Source organism: Manis pentadactyla, chromosome 12 (genome assembly GCF_030020395.1).
Source record: "Manis pentadactyla isolate mManPen7 chromosome 12, mManPen7.hap1, whole genome shotgun sequence".
Taxonomy (NCBI): Eukaryota; Metazoa; Chordata; class Mammalia; order Pholidota; family Manidae; genus Manis; species Manis pentadactyla.
The window spans coordinates 42,882,768-42,899,387 of NC_080030.1; the positions used below are offsets into that span (position 1 = coordinate 42,882,768).

At 41.4% G+C, this 16,620-nt stretch overlaps 1 protein-coding gene across 6 annotated transcripts in view; it reads right to left on the reverse strand.

Annotated features, from left to right (window-relative positions):
- The window catches only part of MTHFD1L (methylenetetrahydrofolate dehydrogenase (NADP+ dependent) 1 like), a 163,182-nt gene that overhangs the window by 92,680 nt on the left and 53,882 nt on the right, over positions 1-16,620 (reverse strand). For all 6 annotated transcript variants that reach the window (XR_008992727.1, XR_008992728.1, XM_057489106.1 and 3 more), the window contains exons 17-19: positions 12,793-12,869; positions 9,020-9,160; positions 5,883-5,951 (exon numbers count right to left, since the gene is read on the reverse strand). Coding sequence is in view for 4 of the 6 variants with exons in the window: in XM_057489106.1 (XP_057345089.1) it covers positions 5,883-5,951; positions 9,020-9,160; positions 12,793-12,869 (287 nt within the window). In the remaining 2 variants the exon portion in view is untranslated. The remainder of the gene's footprint in view (positions 1-5,882; positions 5,952-9,019; positions 9,161-12,792; positions 12,870-16,620) is intronic.

Genomic DNA, 16,620 nt, shown 5'->3' on the forward strand with positions numbered 1-16,620 from the left:
CAAAAGACCAAATTCCCTGAGTATTCCACAACAGTGTTATTCTACATTTAATGTTGAGTTGGGAAAAAGGCTGAAAGAATCAGTTATTTCCCACTATGTTAGCTGCCTCACTAACCATGAAATAAGTAAATAAGCTATTTACTCTATTTCATATTATTCTGCATTGTATTTTTAAGAAGAATGGAATCATACCCTTGATGTCTAAGAGGCTTATTTAAATGTTTTTCTTGTAATTAGGAAATAAATTACTTCAAGAAAAATCTAAAATAAGCAAAAACCCAATATAATCAATGAATTGTGGAAGTATGGCAGAGCAACTAATAAGGTTTAAAAGTTTATCATAGGCCATTTTCATAGTTAGAGTAATAAATTTGTTCTGATTTTTAAAAATTCTGTTGAGGTCTCTCTCATTGTCTGTCTTACATGTTAAAAATCAGGTTACTGAGACAATAAAAGCGAAGAAAAATTTCACTTTTAGTAAAATGCTAGAATAATTCTTACAAAAAGTAAAAGAAACCAAAATAAGGAAGTTATCAGAAACTTCAGATTTTAACACTTTAAACAAAATCTGTCAATAGATTCACCTGTAATGCCATTTCCATACTTCTCCTTTACCAGTCAGAACACACTGTAGCACTATCTAAAATAATTTGTCCACATGCGTTAAAATGTTCACGTTTATTCAGAGCCCAGCCAGGGCCCCTGGGGTCTGTGTCTATGAAGCCATGGTCCACCTGTGAAAATACAGGCTGCCCTTTCACTGACATGGGGGAAGCCAGGGGCTGAAGCAGGGGGCCAGGAGCCATGGGAAATTCCCAGGGACTATGATGGCCTGTGAGCTGAGCGTGTTTCAAAGATGAGAAAGTTGAACAAAAGCAGAAAGAAAGGAAGTGAAAGAAAAATCATTTCTGAGAATGAAAAAGACAGTTTACCAAAGCCACACTGTGAATTCTCTATTTATTCTTCCAAAGTCCTCAGGAGGGACGATGAAAGGGTCCTGATAAGGCCATACAAAGGTGTGTGAGAATAAATAAAGCTGGGACAGTGACACCCAAACGTACATGCTTGTGGATATTTGTTATATATGTGTGTTTAGGGTCTAGTTCTTTGTCTGCCTTTCTATAAATTCCCACTTCTATCCAGATAAACCTTCTAAGCGCTCTGCAGAAAACACTGTCTAAAAGACCTTATTGTCTGCACCACCTCCGGACCTTGCCAGTCCTAGAATGTGGCTGCCTGTGGGAACCTGGCAGTTGGGAAAAGTTCAGTGGGGAAAACATCAAGGCGCTATCCTTGGTTGGGTGGCTGGCTTCACAACTCTACATCCTGCAACCCTCACCGTGGCCATCTGCCTGAGGAGCCCTGGACTCTGGTCTCCCGGGGGTCAGGGGACAGGATGTGTGGCTGGATCAGCATAAGCACATCACTATTCCTGAGATAACTCTTGGGACTGGGTCAGCAGCATTTTAATTTGAATTTAAAATTAAATTAAAGGCCACACAGCGGGTTAATCACTAAAGTAGTATTAGACATGGTTTGGGGACTCCTAGTATGGAATTTGGACGGCAGAATTTGTAGAACATCATTGCAGACATTCAAACACAGAGACACAATGCTCACACATGCAAGTGATGTCTGTAGCTACATGATACAGCACTGAATTAAATATTTTGTCTAAAAAAATTCTGAGACTAATCCAAAGATATAAAAACATTTATCATGAGTTTGGTATTTTGTTTTATATGCAGACCACTTAGGAAAGTAATGCAGGAACTATCTTGGCTTCTCATGATAACAAAGCTGTGGATATTCCCCACAATGGACTTTTTAAACACTTCATAAGATAACACTTCAATTACTCATCTGTTTGCCAGAGCTCTAAAAGAGCTTTGTCTAAAAGAATGTTCTACAATGTTGGAAATATTCTGTATCTGCCCAATCAATACAATAGCCACTATCTACATGTGGCTACTGAGCACATAAAATCTAGCTAGTAAGAAAAAAACTTTTCATGAAAAAATATACAAATAGAAATGTAACTAGTATGACTGAAAAACTAAATTTAACTACTAATTTAAACTAGTTTGGATTGAAATAATGTGCGGCCAGTGGCTGCCATACTAGACAGTTCACATAGATGTTTCTTTCAACACTACATATGGCTAGCTTACGGTAAAATGTTAAGATCTTTCCATTTCGCTCTCTTGATTTTAAGTCTTCCATGGGGACATTCTTAACCTGGCTACACCCAGGCCTGACCTCCCTGGCACTGTGGTTCACTTGGTCTGGGTGGTCAGGAGATTAGAATGTGCAGCCAGGGCTCAGAAGCATGGCTCTCCTGGCGAGCTGCAGCATGGTAAGCCTTGCTAACTTGCTATGGGACTGACATTCAAGTAATTTCACACATTAGCACTCAGAGTCTGTACACTGATCCATGATTTTCAGATTACATGCCGATGGAGATTCCTAGTGTCACCGATTAGCCAGGTTAATGTGGAATGACTATTGAGGACCCAGATAGCAGAGTTCGTTCATTCATTCGTACATGTGGATATTTAACTGAATGCTCTGTTTATTTTTAAAACAATGCTCATGGTCTTTTCAAGTAGTGACAAAATGGCCTGGGCTTAAATGAAAATAGACATAAATGTGGCTCAGTAAGAATTACTTAGGAGCAGCCCAGCCCACTAAATCATACCCCAAATGGAAACTAGACTTTTAGAATGGAATATATCTTAAAGGTACAATTGATTTTTTAATTTAAGAGAGATATTATTTAAAATAATGAACTGATGATCCCTAATAATAATAATGTGTTCACTTTTGAGGGAGAAGTGTTATGAGGAAACAATATCACGCCTCTTAATCTAATTTTTTCTCACTCAGTTATTTAACAAGTATGCATTTCTAGGTGCAATATAGTAAAAATGCTTAGAGTTCATTTAATTATTTAACAAATGCTTAGTGAGCACCCCGTCTGGGTGAGGCACTTCGTGGGAGCTGGGGATGCGGAGGTAAACCAGGCGAAAGGATCCTGCTCTTGGGGGGAGGAGAAATGCAGTCAACAAACAAGGCGGCAAGGAGCCCTCAGATCCTGTTCTGGGTGTGTGGAGAACGAGAGGGTGACAGGACAGGGTGACTGGGGCTGAGCTGACTCAGCTCCTGGATGGCCTCTCTGATATTTAAAGGATCTGAATCCTGAAGAATGGGAAGGAGCCCGATGCCTGTGACCAGGAGGTGTGTCCGGGGTGGTATCTGCATGGAGCAGGCCTGGGCAGGGAGAGGGCGAGGATGGGGGACGAGGGGGCTTGGGTGGAGCAGACCAGGCCACAGGGGAGGACGAGGGGAGACCACCCAAGAACTCTAAGCAGGAAGGTTAACAGGACTGATTCGGGTTTTAGAGATCTCTGGCTGCTGACAGAGGAAGGGTTTTGGAAGATAGCGTAACGGTGAGACAAATGGGGAGGCCGTGGCAGTGGGGCAGGTGGGAGGGGGGTCATGCTAGTGGGTGAGGCACGAAGAGAAGCAGACAGGTCAGGGACCCCTCAGGAGGATGTCTGTGCAGGCACGGAGGCAGTGGGGGCAGGGAGGGGCCCTCCAGGACGATTCCTAGGGTTTAGGCTCAAACCACTGACTAGATTTGGGGGAAGGAGCAAGCTGGGAGGAAGTCGCAGGTGGCTGGGAGTCAAAGCGCCTGTTTATACATCGGTCTGAAAGGCCTGTCCCCTCCCGGCAGCTCCTGATACGCACACCTACCAGTCTGAGATTCTGAGGTCAGGAGATTCAGAGCAAGAGCCTGGGGGCCATCCAATGGCTGATGCTGGGGGAGAGCATGGCTGGAGGTATGAGGGCTCAGACCCTCCAACATTTACAGGCTGGGCTGATAAGACAGCAAAGGAGATGGAGGGAGGCCAGTGAGAAGGTCCAGGAGAGTGACGTGCCACGGACGTCAGAATCACGGGCTCCAGAAGGAAGGAAAGTCAGCTGCATGAGACCCCACTGAGCAGTCACACGGATAAGGAAGGAGAAACCAAGACTCGGTCACATGGAGGGACAGGTGACCTTGACAGGAGCAGTCAGGAGAGGGGCGACTGGGAGAGGAGGCAAGGTGAGAAAGAGGAGACCCCAGGTACAAAAAGCAACGGCCCACTGTGAGGGGAGCAGAAAAATGGCGCAGTAGCTGGATGGGGACATGGGGTCCCGGAAGGTTTTTGGAACTGTTTTGTTTCCTTTTGAGATGGCTTATATCTGAGCATGTTTGCACACTGATGGAGCTATCAGGAGAGGAACTCAAGCCACGGGAGGGGGACGCCTGCCTAGAAGGTGCTCTCCCCTCCCCGGCATGGGGCCCACCCCACTTTGGACCCTCAGCTCCATGTCTGCTGCAGGATTGTCTTGATCTGGCCCCCTGCTCTCTGCCAGAGCTCTTCGACTGTGAAGCGTATTGGTGCCCAAGCATTAGGGCCTTTGCACTAAATGCTACACTCTGCCCAGAAAGCTGTTCTTGAGATACATACACGGCTCAGTGTTTTGGTTTATTCACATCTCTCTTCAGGTGTCACCCTCAAGAGTGTCACTCTCATCAGACGTCACCAGACACCCCCACATCACTCTGCCCCCTCATTCCCTCTTATTTTTCTTCTTCAGACCTTGCCACCAGCTGATGTGTTAGGTATTGATTTATTTCTCTCCCCCACTAAAGTGTAAGGCCCAGGAGAGCAGGGACTTTGCTCTTCACTGCTGTGTCCTAAGCACCTACTCAAGGCTTGCCAGTGTTCTGTGTAAAATAAATACTGAATCTTCATAATAACCCTGCTAAGTTAATTTCTCTTACTGTCATCATTTTACATGGGAGAAAACGGAAGCTGAGATTATTTTAAAACTTGCCTAAGGTCACAATTATTAAAGGCAGTACATACACTTAAACTAAAATTCCTGTCAGCTGAATGAATGAATGAATGGATGGGATGGATATACTGCTTGTCTTTCTGCTATGTCTTCCTCCAATGTACTTACCCTCTGGTCACCTCTATCTTTGTCCCATGATAGCTTGAGGACAAATAGCCCACTTGCACAACCGACAGTGTGCAGTTCTTCCCAGCTCTACTGTTCACTGACAGCCAGAGGGGAGCCCAAAATCGGTCATGGTGGGAATATTTACACTATGGCTACTGGCAGATGCTACAAACCAGGGATTTCCCCCTGAGAGCTGGCTGTTAAAATGCCAGTACACCGCTGCTTCCTCAATCCCCAATCTCCCACTTGTTTTTTTTGTTTTTTGTCAGTCCAGCTCATGTATGCCTCTCTGTTTGCACTCAAATCCTGGGACTTCATTAGATAGGAGGAAGGAATTAGACTATTACTGCCTCAAATGAGCAAGACCAGTGCCTGGAAAACTGGATTAAACTTGAGATATTTTGATAAGAAAATTTCAGTTGAATGAAGACAAGAGCAGGCTAATTCATATATAAAAACTACATTCTTATAAAAGTGAAGGAAAGTCCACTTTCCTGGAAAATATATAGCAGCATTTACTATGTGTTTTGCTTGAGAAAAACTAAAAAATCCCAAATCTAATGATTATAAGAAGCTAAGTTTAAAAAAGGCATCATATAAATGTGGCTACACAATTTTCTGAGGGATTAGACAGACCCTGAGTTTCTAAGATTCTATTCTGGTCAAGTAGTATTTCACTAGCCAAGATATTAATCCTATCAATGAATCTATAAAAACCTTTTAGCTTTTTTTGGATGGCTAAGGAGTTATTCTAATATTCCTTGCAGGCTCATGTTGGCTGGAAATGCTCATGTTGCATGTGGCTGCACAAGCAATCCAATTAGGCACACTCTGTCAACAATTTCAATAAAAAGAAAATCGCTTACCTCGAGGGTCTGCATCAGATTTGGTTTTATTGCATCTTTCATCAAAACTGTCAAAGCACCTGTCACCCCCTAAAGGAGAGGAAAAAAGCACTTTATGAACAAGATCTTCCATCCAAGGATGAATCTCTTGGCCATTTCTCACCAGCCTGCCTCCTAGGTGAGCATTTGTTCCTACAGTCTGCTCTCACCTCTGAGCTGCAGGTGACACAACACGGCTGCCTCAACCAAGTGGATGCCAACCACGCTAAGGCAGGAAAAATGACAGGGGAATAGGAGTCGTTGCATTTTTTTCACAATCTTCCTTGATGGTGTTGATAAGGCTTGCCATAAAGCAGAACTTTCAGGCTGCTGAAAAGTGTTTTCTGGCAACTGGGGACATACTTTTTTCATTACTAGAGATCATATTATTGCCTGAAGAAATCAGATGAAGAACAAACACAAGGCTCTTCACAGAGCAGGAATGGGGAGAGGTAAAGGTGAAATGCCTGAGAAGCCCACACACATGGTTTCAAAGACCTTTTGCATTGAAAGGCTTTTCATTTTCTGCCTCTTATGCTATCTGTCTGCCCAGAATGAAGCTGATGCCCCTTGGATATAAAACACAGCTGCCCCATTCCAATTCTATGACGTTTTGGGTTGAGCTCTCCCTATGCTGGAAAAGACAAGACAGGAAATAGCAGGGGTGAGGTAAGGTGCCACTCAGGTGAGCTTTACAAACAGAAACCCCTCCACTTTTTCTAAAGACACTAGGCAAAGTGTCTTTCAACAAACTTGTCAGTTACAGGAAGGCTGTAATATGAGCAAACACATGTGAACATAGCCCTGAAAAAATAAAAATGGCACCCAACAGATCCTAACGTATCAGGTGGTAGAAGCCAGGGCAACTTCATCTCTCCAGAATGCATTCGTTTACCACTTTCTTCCTCTAATTCTGTCACCAACAACATCGATATTTCTCTTCTGTGATCAATTTCTATTTCTGTAACATTTAATCATTTAAGATTGATAAGAAAATCCAATTTACTTTCTGCTTTATTGTACAAAACATACATTGATAGGCATCCACATTTCCCCTTGTCTTTGGCCACACTGGATATACTCCCTGACTTTTAAGGTAGAAAATGATATTTTATTTTAATTTTCATTACAAAGATTACTGTTTTCTTACCGAAGAAAAATATACATTGTAAGAAATGTGACTTACTATAATATATTAAGATGTTTTGTTGTGAAAGCAGCTGGCCAGGAAGAGCTCAAAGAAATCAGATCTCTTTTCATAACAAAAGAGTCGCAGCCTGCCTACCTTTCTGTCTGCTATCCTTGTGTTTACTTCCCTGCCAAATAAACCTAGCTTACAAAACCAGAGGAAGGAACATGGACATTTCTGTTGGACTGTCTCGGGTAGGTCACACCAATGGCTGACGGTTCCGTGACACACCTCCTCCTGGGTGCTCCTTACACATGAACTGTTATCAAACCCATGCAAAGAAAATGTCACTGACAAGAGCAGCTCTGGGGCTGTCAGGTCCTCTGTAAGCTATGCCACCTGTTCCATATTCCAAGCCCACAGCGGGGAGAGCTTGGACATTCTCCCAGGGAATATCAGAATCACTGTCTTATAAGAAACTTTTAGAGGCCATCTGTTCCAATTCTCATTGCAATACATTAAAAAAAAAATTTGGACTAAATAAAAAATGAGTTATAAAATAGTGAAAGGAAAAGAGGGGGAAGTTCCTAAAAATCTTCCCTCAGTTTTCTATGGAAAGCCAGCTATCACTGTCTCCAACTGGAGGAAACACGATCTAAGAAATTAGGTACTTTTTTGCAAATAAATACAAAAGTGAACTGAAAAGGGTAAACTTCGAAGTTTTTTGGGGATCTGAGATTTCTATCATACACACACACACACACATACAAAATATGTTTAGGGAAGTGATAACTATGGATTAAGTTTCAAACTAATCCTGACACAAGTTTTTGATACCTGAGATTAAGAGGATTCAGAAAAATATAATTATACAGAAACTGTAACATGCTCATTTATGTAGAAACATCATGGTGTTGATAATTTCTAAATAGAAGGACATTTACAGACCTGAACTGGGGTTTCTTCTTCAAGCTTTATACTAAGCACTCCATGGGCTACTGATAAAAACATGGCTATTTAATTTACTTGAGAAGATCTCTGAGATGAGTCCGTCAGACTTATATCTTTAAACGTAGCCAAAAAGTAATCAAGACATTTTGGCAAAAGCTTCAAATTACAACTAAACCCTTGGAATTAATAAAATATTAATTTGTCTTTCCTCTTGCACAACTGTTTCTCAATCATCATTGTGTGCATTTTAGATTCCATTATGGTATGTGACTTGGTATGCAGGAAAGTAAGCTTAAAGTCAGAGCGGTGATGGTTCGATAGGCCAGTGCCATCCCTAAGCACTTATGGACACATATAAGCAAATGAAATTAGCTATAGAACTGATGGAGTTTAAGTGGTTGTTAAGAAAAAGAAAAAAGATTAGTGTGCAAAATTAGAATAAGCTTACATTAAGAAAGCAGTGATGTGCTAGGACACCACGAAAGCTTCACAGAAAGCACCATTCCACCCAGAAGGGAGCTGGTTACTAAGACTGATTGATGATTACGTGGAGATCTGATTTAATAATGTGAAACCCAAATCTCAGGCACAAAATGAAAAGAAGCCAGGATGCTAAGGAAGAAGGCGGCTGCCAAAAATGTGCCAATTTTATCTCCCTTTTTGTGAAGATGGAGCCACTTAGCTCTCATTCCTTTGAAAGGTGACTTGTTCTCAATTCAAAGCAGGCATAGATGGCACTTCTCAAAAAAGCCACAGGCTACAGAAGGATGACATCACCCAGGCAGAGCAGGGACTGGGATTGACAAGAATAAAAAGCTCATGGAATACACTTCACGTGCTTCAGCTGCAGCCAGGTACAAACACAATGTAGATGCCCAGGAGAAAAGGATGAAGCTGTGAGGTCAGGCTTATAGGTAGAAACATGTGTGCAGAAATTCTCTGACCTTCCATTGCATACAGTTAGGAAGAGGACCTCATCCTGCTGATCAGAACAGAGACACAGGGAGGTCCACAGTGCCGCTGAGGCGGGCACACTCACCAAATCCTCTGCTGTCACAGGCTGCCCATTTTTGTCACTGGCCACCACCATTCTTCCCAGCCGCTCCTTCATGTCCGCAAGGCTGTCAGTTAGCGCCAGCACTGCCATGATCTCACTGGCCACCGCGATGTCAAACTGCGCCTGAAACAATGAAAGCAAAGATACTGGTCAGCTCGAGGCCAGCTGGATGGCCATTTCCACAAGGAGCTGTATTTCAGCAATTAAGTTCTCACAGGCCTGGGGGTGCAGTGGTTGGGTATGTGTGTCTATCCCCAATGGGCCATCCTCGCATCCACAAGTTTTCGGGGGGTCTGGAGCACACACCATCCTGTGCTTGCTGCTTGCTGGGAGTCCTCCGGCAGGTGGCCATGCTCTTCCTTGATGTGCTCTGCTGAGCAGGCCTTGGCCTGCTCAGCCCCCACTATGCCTGTGCATGGCACTATGTGGTTTGCTTCCATGGCATATCTCAGACTAGTGGTTGATGGTTAATGTGATTATCTGTTCAGTGTATGTCTCCATTACTAAAAGTCTCAGCATGAAGGTAGTAACTGTGTGGGGAGGATTCACTCCAACTTCCCCAGCTTGGAGGACCAAGTAGGAAACCCAATAGGGGCACTAAATGTATCAGCTAAATAAATGAATGGCCTGCTGATTCTCCCCACTGTTACTCACTGGTGTATCAAAGGGGCTGTATTTGTCTGTCCAGCAGAGTTGAGGAGCAGACAGGTAAGAAGATGGTACTGGGGCTGGTTTCCCAGAGTTAGGGCTCAGCACAGTAGCGTGGACAGTCCAACGTGTGTAAGCCACCAAGTCAAGGGGCGACACTGAATTACTTTCCAGCTATCCACAAGAGCTTGGCCACATCAGATCCTGAATGTCCAGCAATGAATGTTGGAGAGTAGCCACCTTCTGCAAAATGTTGCTGGGCCTTCCTAGCCTCCCCTGGCTCTAACTCCAGGCTGTACACAGTCCAGCAGGAACTAAAGGACAAACATGGGATACGCTTTCCTTCTCCTAATTCAGCCACTGGACAAAACACTTTATTATGTGCTGCCTAAATTCTCTTCTTCCCAAGGGGCACATGAGCCAACAACATAAAGAGAATCGGCTGCGCCCTGGTGGGAGTCATCTTACAAGACATTTTATTGTCCATTTCCGTCTCTGACAAGAAAGGAAATGAAGGAAATAAGGAGCTTTCTGACTATTTCCTGGTTGAGATTTTGTTAGTCACTGATTTAGTGAAAAAATACTACCTAAAAGTCAAATATTACTATACTCAATTGTTACATTCTCAATATAACCCACTGTAAGCATAAGTGAGTTTTCATTTTATGGTATTTAGAATTATCTGTATCACCACACTGTTGGTAAACAGTGTATATTAAAAAATGACTGAAAACACTGAGACTTTCTATATAAAACATTAGAGATAGTCTCAAAATATTAACTATACAAATAAGTAGAATTTATAGTAAGTTCTTTTGTACTCATTATAATTTCAAAATTTTGCAGCTTGAGTAACATCAAAAATGAAACAAATTGGGTCAATTTAAAGATCATTCTTGCTTTATTTACTGAAAGATGTACCTATTACATGGCTGTTCATTTTGTTTTGCAAATGAAATATTTCAAAATCATAAAGGTATAAATGAGATTACTCTTATGGTTTATCACAAATTTAAACAAAGACAATATACAGTGTTGGCAAGGATGTAAAGTGACCTGGCTTTTCTGGACAGTAATATGGAAATATATATCAGCATTCGAAATCTGCATACTCTTTGATTCTGCAATTATGAGTCTGGAAATCTGGAAATTTGTCCTAAGGATATCATCAGACAAGAATATGTGTGCATGTTCCTACAGCTTATTTACAATAGCCCAGCACTGCAAATAGCCTACATGTCCATTAACAGGGAGCTAACTGGTTGAATCGATTATGGTACAGCCACAAGATATTACATAGCCATTTAAAAATGATGATATGGATCTACCTTCTTGACATAAAAGATATCCTGAATAAAATCTTACAGCTAAAAAATATAGTTACAGCTCTTAAATATAAGCCCTTTTTATTAAAAAAAATACATGCATAAAGCAATACAAGATATAACTTTGGGCAAGTTACTTAACACACCCACTTTCTCATTAGTGAACCACAGTTACAACCTAAGTGTGCTAATGTGTGTGATGAGCCTACCAATACAAGGCACTCAGTAGGCACTCAAGTCATAGCCATTACAAATCTCCCATCTCTCTGGTGCCTAGTTACGGTATAAAAATAAGCAAAGAAAATGTGAAGAGTATTATTTACTACCCCCTTACTTTCCCAATCCTCTTTCCAGCAGTAACTAATGTCAGAAGTTGGTGTACATCTTTTCAGCTTCCATTTTATGCACTTACATACATACATGAACATGTATACTAGCTTTTTCTTAACATGAACAGGATTATGCATATGTATTTCATTTCAAAATTTTAAGTGTGTAAACTGCCTTTTTGATCTTTGCATTTTACTCTCGGTTATAAGAGCTCTGTCTGTCGCTCCTCTATACATGCTTCCTTCTTTTCAACAGCCACATGTATCTGTGCTGTGAAAGGATGTGTCAAAGCTATATAGCCAACCCTACTGATGCGCATTGGATTGTTTCAAATTTCTACCATTACAAATAATGCCGCAATTAATATCCTCGTGCATAGGTTTTGTCTTTTTTTTGCACAAGCAAATATTCCTCATCTTCCTTTTTTTCTTAACATCTTTAGTCTAAGTTGGAATTTTTGTGTCATAACAAATTTTAATACTGACAAACTGTCTTCTAAGAGGCTTTACCAATTTATACTCCAACTAACATCATATGAAAGTTTATATTTCTTTGTATCATCACTAATATTTAATATGTTTATGTTTTGGAAGTTCACAGGTAAATAGTACTTCATTATCATTGTTTTAATTTGCAGTTTTATGATTGTCATATTATTTATTTTGTAAATTGTCTTTTACTTATCCTATTATTTATTTATTCAATACCTACTATTACTATGTAACAAAGTTCTATGCATGGAGGATACAGCACTGAACAAAACAGACAAAATTCCTGTGCTTAAGAGATTGAATATTAAAATAAAAGTGATTCTTTTTTCACTAATAAAAACTTAACAATGTAAGATAAACTTAAAACTGTCTTAAAATGTAATGTTTATTATACTTAAAAAAAATTTAGAGGCTTGCTTTGCCTGGCTAAAAAATTGTGGAATAAATTTATGTTCCTTAAGCGCTATTGCTCCACATCAGAGACCTATTAAAATAAAGTTGGATATCATAATTTATGTTCCACATTTCCTGCACTTGGGTAATAAGACTTTATCCTTAAAAACTGCTCAGGCTATTAAGCTAAATAACTAGGTGTTTGTTCTCTGGCTTATGAAATTTGAGGAATGTGTCTGAGACTTTCACTGTTGGGTTGTTAGGCAGATGTATATTAACTTGGCAGGTCTGCAATAAAATAAGAATTTATATCAAGGGATACCCTGAGTGGCTCTCCCCGGAACACAACTAAAACCACACAGGAAAAGGATGAGAATGTCACATTGGAGCCTTTCTGCCTCCAGATGCTCTCCTAGTCCCGCTGAGGGGCTGGGCATACCTTGAACTGGGAGACCCACTGGCCACAGCAGGTGGAAGAAAAAGAAGAGAAAAGCAGAGAACCAGCTTCCGGGCCTGTGTAAACCCACGCCGGTAAGCAGAGGCACTCCCTTGGAGAAATGCTACCTACCTGCCGGGAACATCCCTTCTCTGTGTTTGCCTGCCCAATCGTTATTTTTCGCAGAAATCGGTCATTTGTATCCAATACTGAAAGAGAAGAGAATGGATTATTCAGTCAACAAGTATGGCCCAGCACTGTTCTGAGTGCCAGGGAAGGGTGCAGACAAGAGACAAGGTCTGGCTTCTCTGGAGCTGACACTTCAGTGGGTGGACACAGAGGAGAATCAAATAAAACAAGAAAATATAAAGGAGGTGATACAATAGAGTGTGTCAGGGGGATTGTGGAAGTGGGGTACCGTTTCTGACTAGCCAGTAATAAAAAGCATTTCTGACTTTTTAGTACTGAAACCTGAGTCACAGGAAGTCAATTAAGTTTCTCAAGAGGTTAAACATCAAACAACCATATGACCCAGCAATTCCACTCCTGGGTATGTATCTAATAGAATGGAAAGCAGGAACTTGAACAGGTATTTGCACACCCATGTTCACAGCAGCATTATTCACAACAGCCAAAAGGTATAAATAACCAAGTGACATCCATCAACAGATGAATGGATAAATAAAACGTGGTACACACATACAGTGGAATATCATACAGCCAAAAATAAACAAAGGGGGGATGAATCTTGATATACGCTACAACATGGAAAGACGTTGAAGATATTATATATAGTGAAATTACCCAGGTACAGAGGGACAAATTATGAGTCCACTTGTCTGAGGCACCTGGGACAGGCAAATTCATGGTGACAAAAAGTAGAACAGTGGCTCCCAGGGGCTGGCGGGAGAGGAGGTGTTAATATTTAAAGTTTTTGTTTGGTACAGAAAGCAGTGATGGCATGACCACTGTAAGCCTTGTGGATATATTTAATGCCATGGATTGCATACTTATGAATGACTAACATGATACGTATGTATATTTACCACAATAAAAAAATAACAAAATAAAGTAATATCGGGGAAAAAAAGAAGTCAGTTGTGAAGACAGCAGGAACCAATTCACTTTCCTTTTTTTCCCTTGGCTGGTTGGAACTGCACTCCTCTACATTTCTTTGTGAAAATGAGATTTGGTTTAGTGAAAATTTTCAATGCCAAGAAACAAAGCCAGCAGGACAGAGACTTACAATTTATGTGGCTTCACACAACAAGCTGTCCACACGGACAACTTAGATCCGATTCACTAAATGCATGATATGATGCTGATGAAAATGGTGACAAGAATTATGTGTCTGGGGATTCAAAGCCTCTGCAGGAGGGAACACGGTAGCCTTGCTTTCACATACAGAGCCCTGGTGGACCTGTCCAGCTCTGTTGCTGCCAGTCACTTTCTCTGCCTACAAGATGCTTCCTCGCACATACATTCACACACCTGTACACACTCAGACATACTAACACTCATCAAACATGTATAAACCTTCTTTATGATTTTAAGATATAAGCAAAATATATACAGAAAAAGGAATGCTTCATAAGCAAAACTGAAGGAACAAAATGGGAGCAGACTCACAGACTCCAAGAATGAACTAGTGGTTGCCAAAGGGGAGGGGTGTGGGAGGGCGGGTGGGGAGGGAGGGAGAAGGGGGTTGAGGGGTATTATGTTTAGTACACACGGTGTGGGGGATCACGGGGAGAACAGTGTAGCACAGAGAAGGGACACAGTGGATCTGTGGCATCTTGCTGCACTGATGGACAGTGACTGCATTGGGGTATGGGTGGGGACTTGATAATATGGGTAAATGTAGTAACCACATTGTTTTTTCATGTGAAACCTTCATAAGAGTGTATATCAATCATACCTTAATAAAAAATTTAAATAAATAAATAAATAAATAAAATAAACACATTAAAAAAAAAAAGGAATGCTTCATATTATCACTAGGTAGTACTTACTCTCAAGACCTGTGGTGCAGAGCCATTCAAAGATGTTTCCTACTCTTATAAACAATCTTAGCACACAAATGATGTGATGTTTTTATTACAACTTCAGCCGTTTTTTGCTTAGCAAAGGGAACATAAATAAAAAAAAAGGTAGCAACATCAACTATAATCAGTGGCAACAAAGCCCACCTGTGCATTTAACCTGTGCTGGCCTCACAGCCCACAACACTTCTGAGGTTCAGGGAAAGACGTGTGACTGTGTCAGTGATACCTAAGACAAGGAAGAGCAGGAAGGAATGGAAGACCAAATTCCCCCACACAGAAAGTAACCCTAAGTAAGTAAGCCAGGAATACGGAATGCCTGGCCTCTAAATGATACAGATAAAGGTGGAATGAGGAACATATTTATTCATTCCAGGAATACTTATTGAGAGCCAATTTTGTGGCAGGTCCCATTAGCTGTACAGGAGTACAAAGATACACAAGACATTGGTCTCTGATCTAAGGCATTAGCTGGCAAATGGGAGATAGGAGACTTCAAGCACGTGTACAAGGGGAGAAATCAGCTTTTTTATTCTTTGCCCTACACGGTCCCTTTAGCGCTGTAGTGCTGACTATGTTTTGAGAAATATCCAGAGTGGGCCTAATGGCTTATTAAATAACCAGTATCAGCTCAGGGTCTGCGCAGGCTAAAGTCCTACAACAGGGGCAGGTCCACTATTTTGGCTTCAGTGGAAGAATTGTAACAATTCCCTGCAATGTTGTCGGGGCAGTGCTGAGAATGAGTAACCCGATGTCAGCTCACTGAGGATGATGGAGGTTTGTGGGACGTCAGTCTGACAGCCAGGAGATGGACAGACACACCAACGAGATAAGGGGGAAGACTGACTGCTTCTCCACCTGCCTGGGGCAGGGGGGTCCCAATGCTCAGAGAAGCAGGGGCTCCTGGTCCTCAAGGAACAACAAAATAGCTCGATGACTACTGTTCGGGCTTTGTTAAATATTTCTGGAATAGTCTATTGACTTCTAATTCCACCCTGTTACCAGGAACACAAGACCTTTAAGCTTCTGATATGAGGCATAGAATGAATGAACCTCAGTTAGACTTCTTATGCAGGCTGAAAGGGAAGAGGTGACCATTAAATATGGGACACTCCTATGGTCTAAGAAGAGGTTTTCAGCCCCATGTGGTCCCTGAGTATACCCTCTCTGGTTATCAAATCACTTAAGGACCCAATCTCATCACAAGGGGTACACTATTTCTAGGCCTGAGCCCATACTGCCTTAAGAAAAACTCTACATTAAATGTCTTTTAATTCATGTGATGCACAGTCCCATTTTTATATTAATTCATGGGAATAAGAGCCAAACTGCTTATCAAATGCCAGTCCCAACTCCTCTGATCTAGGTGGCTTGTCTATAGCAATAACATTCCCTTCACTCTAGTGCCCTAAACAATAATATAATTCTGGTATTAACTTCGAATAATTTTTTAGAGTTGTCACATCTATGCAAATTGATTCGCAACCACAGAATACCTCAGTCCTTTCTGTCCTCTCAGAGAGAAACCAATCAGCACACTAGCCCTGGGGATGAGGGATTATGCAGCCTCTCTCTTCCAAGACCCACTGGACGGAGTCACTGCCTGTTTCTGAAGGACGCCTCGGCTAGAACCACAGGAAGATGGGAAAATGCCCACCCTGTACAAGTTTCTCTGTCATCATAGCCACACATATTGGTTTAAATACACTAATTTCTACCTGCATGATTTTTCTTTCACAAGTAAACTTCTGAAAATGTTTTAAAGGGTAAAAAAAAGTCACTATGCATTTTGGATAAAATGGTTTGTAACAATCTTCCTAGTTATTAATTAGCAGGCTCCCCCCAAAAATGCTGAAAATATTCATTTCAGTTACTAAGAATGATGTTGGTCTGTTCAACAAAAAAGGCACTCTTAAAT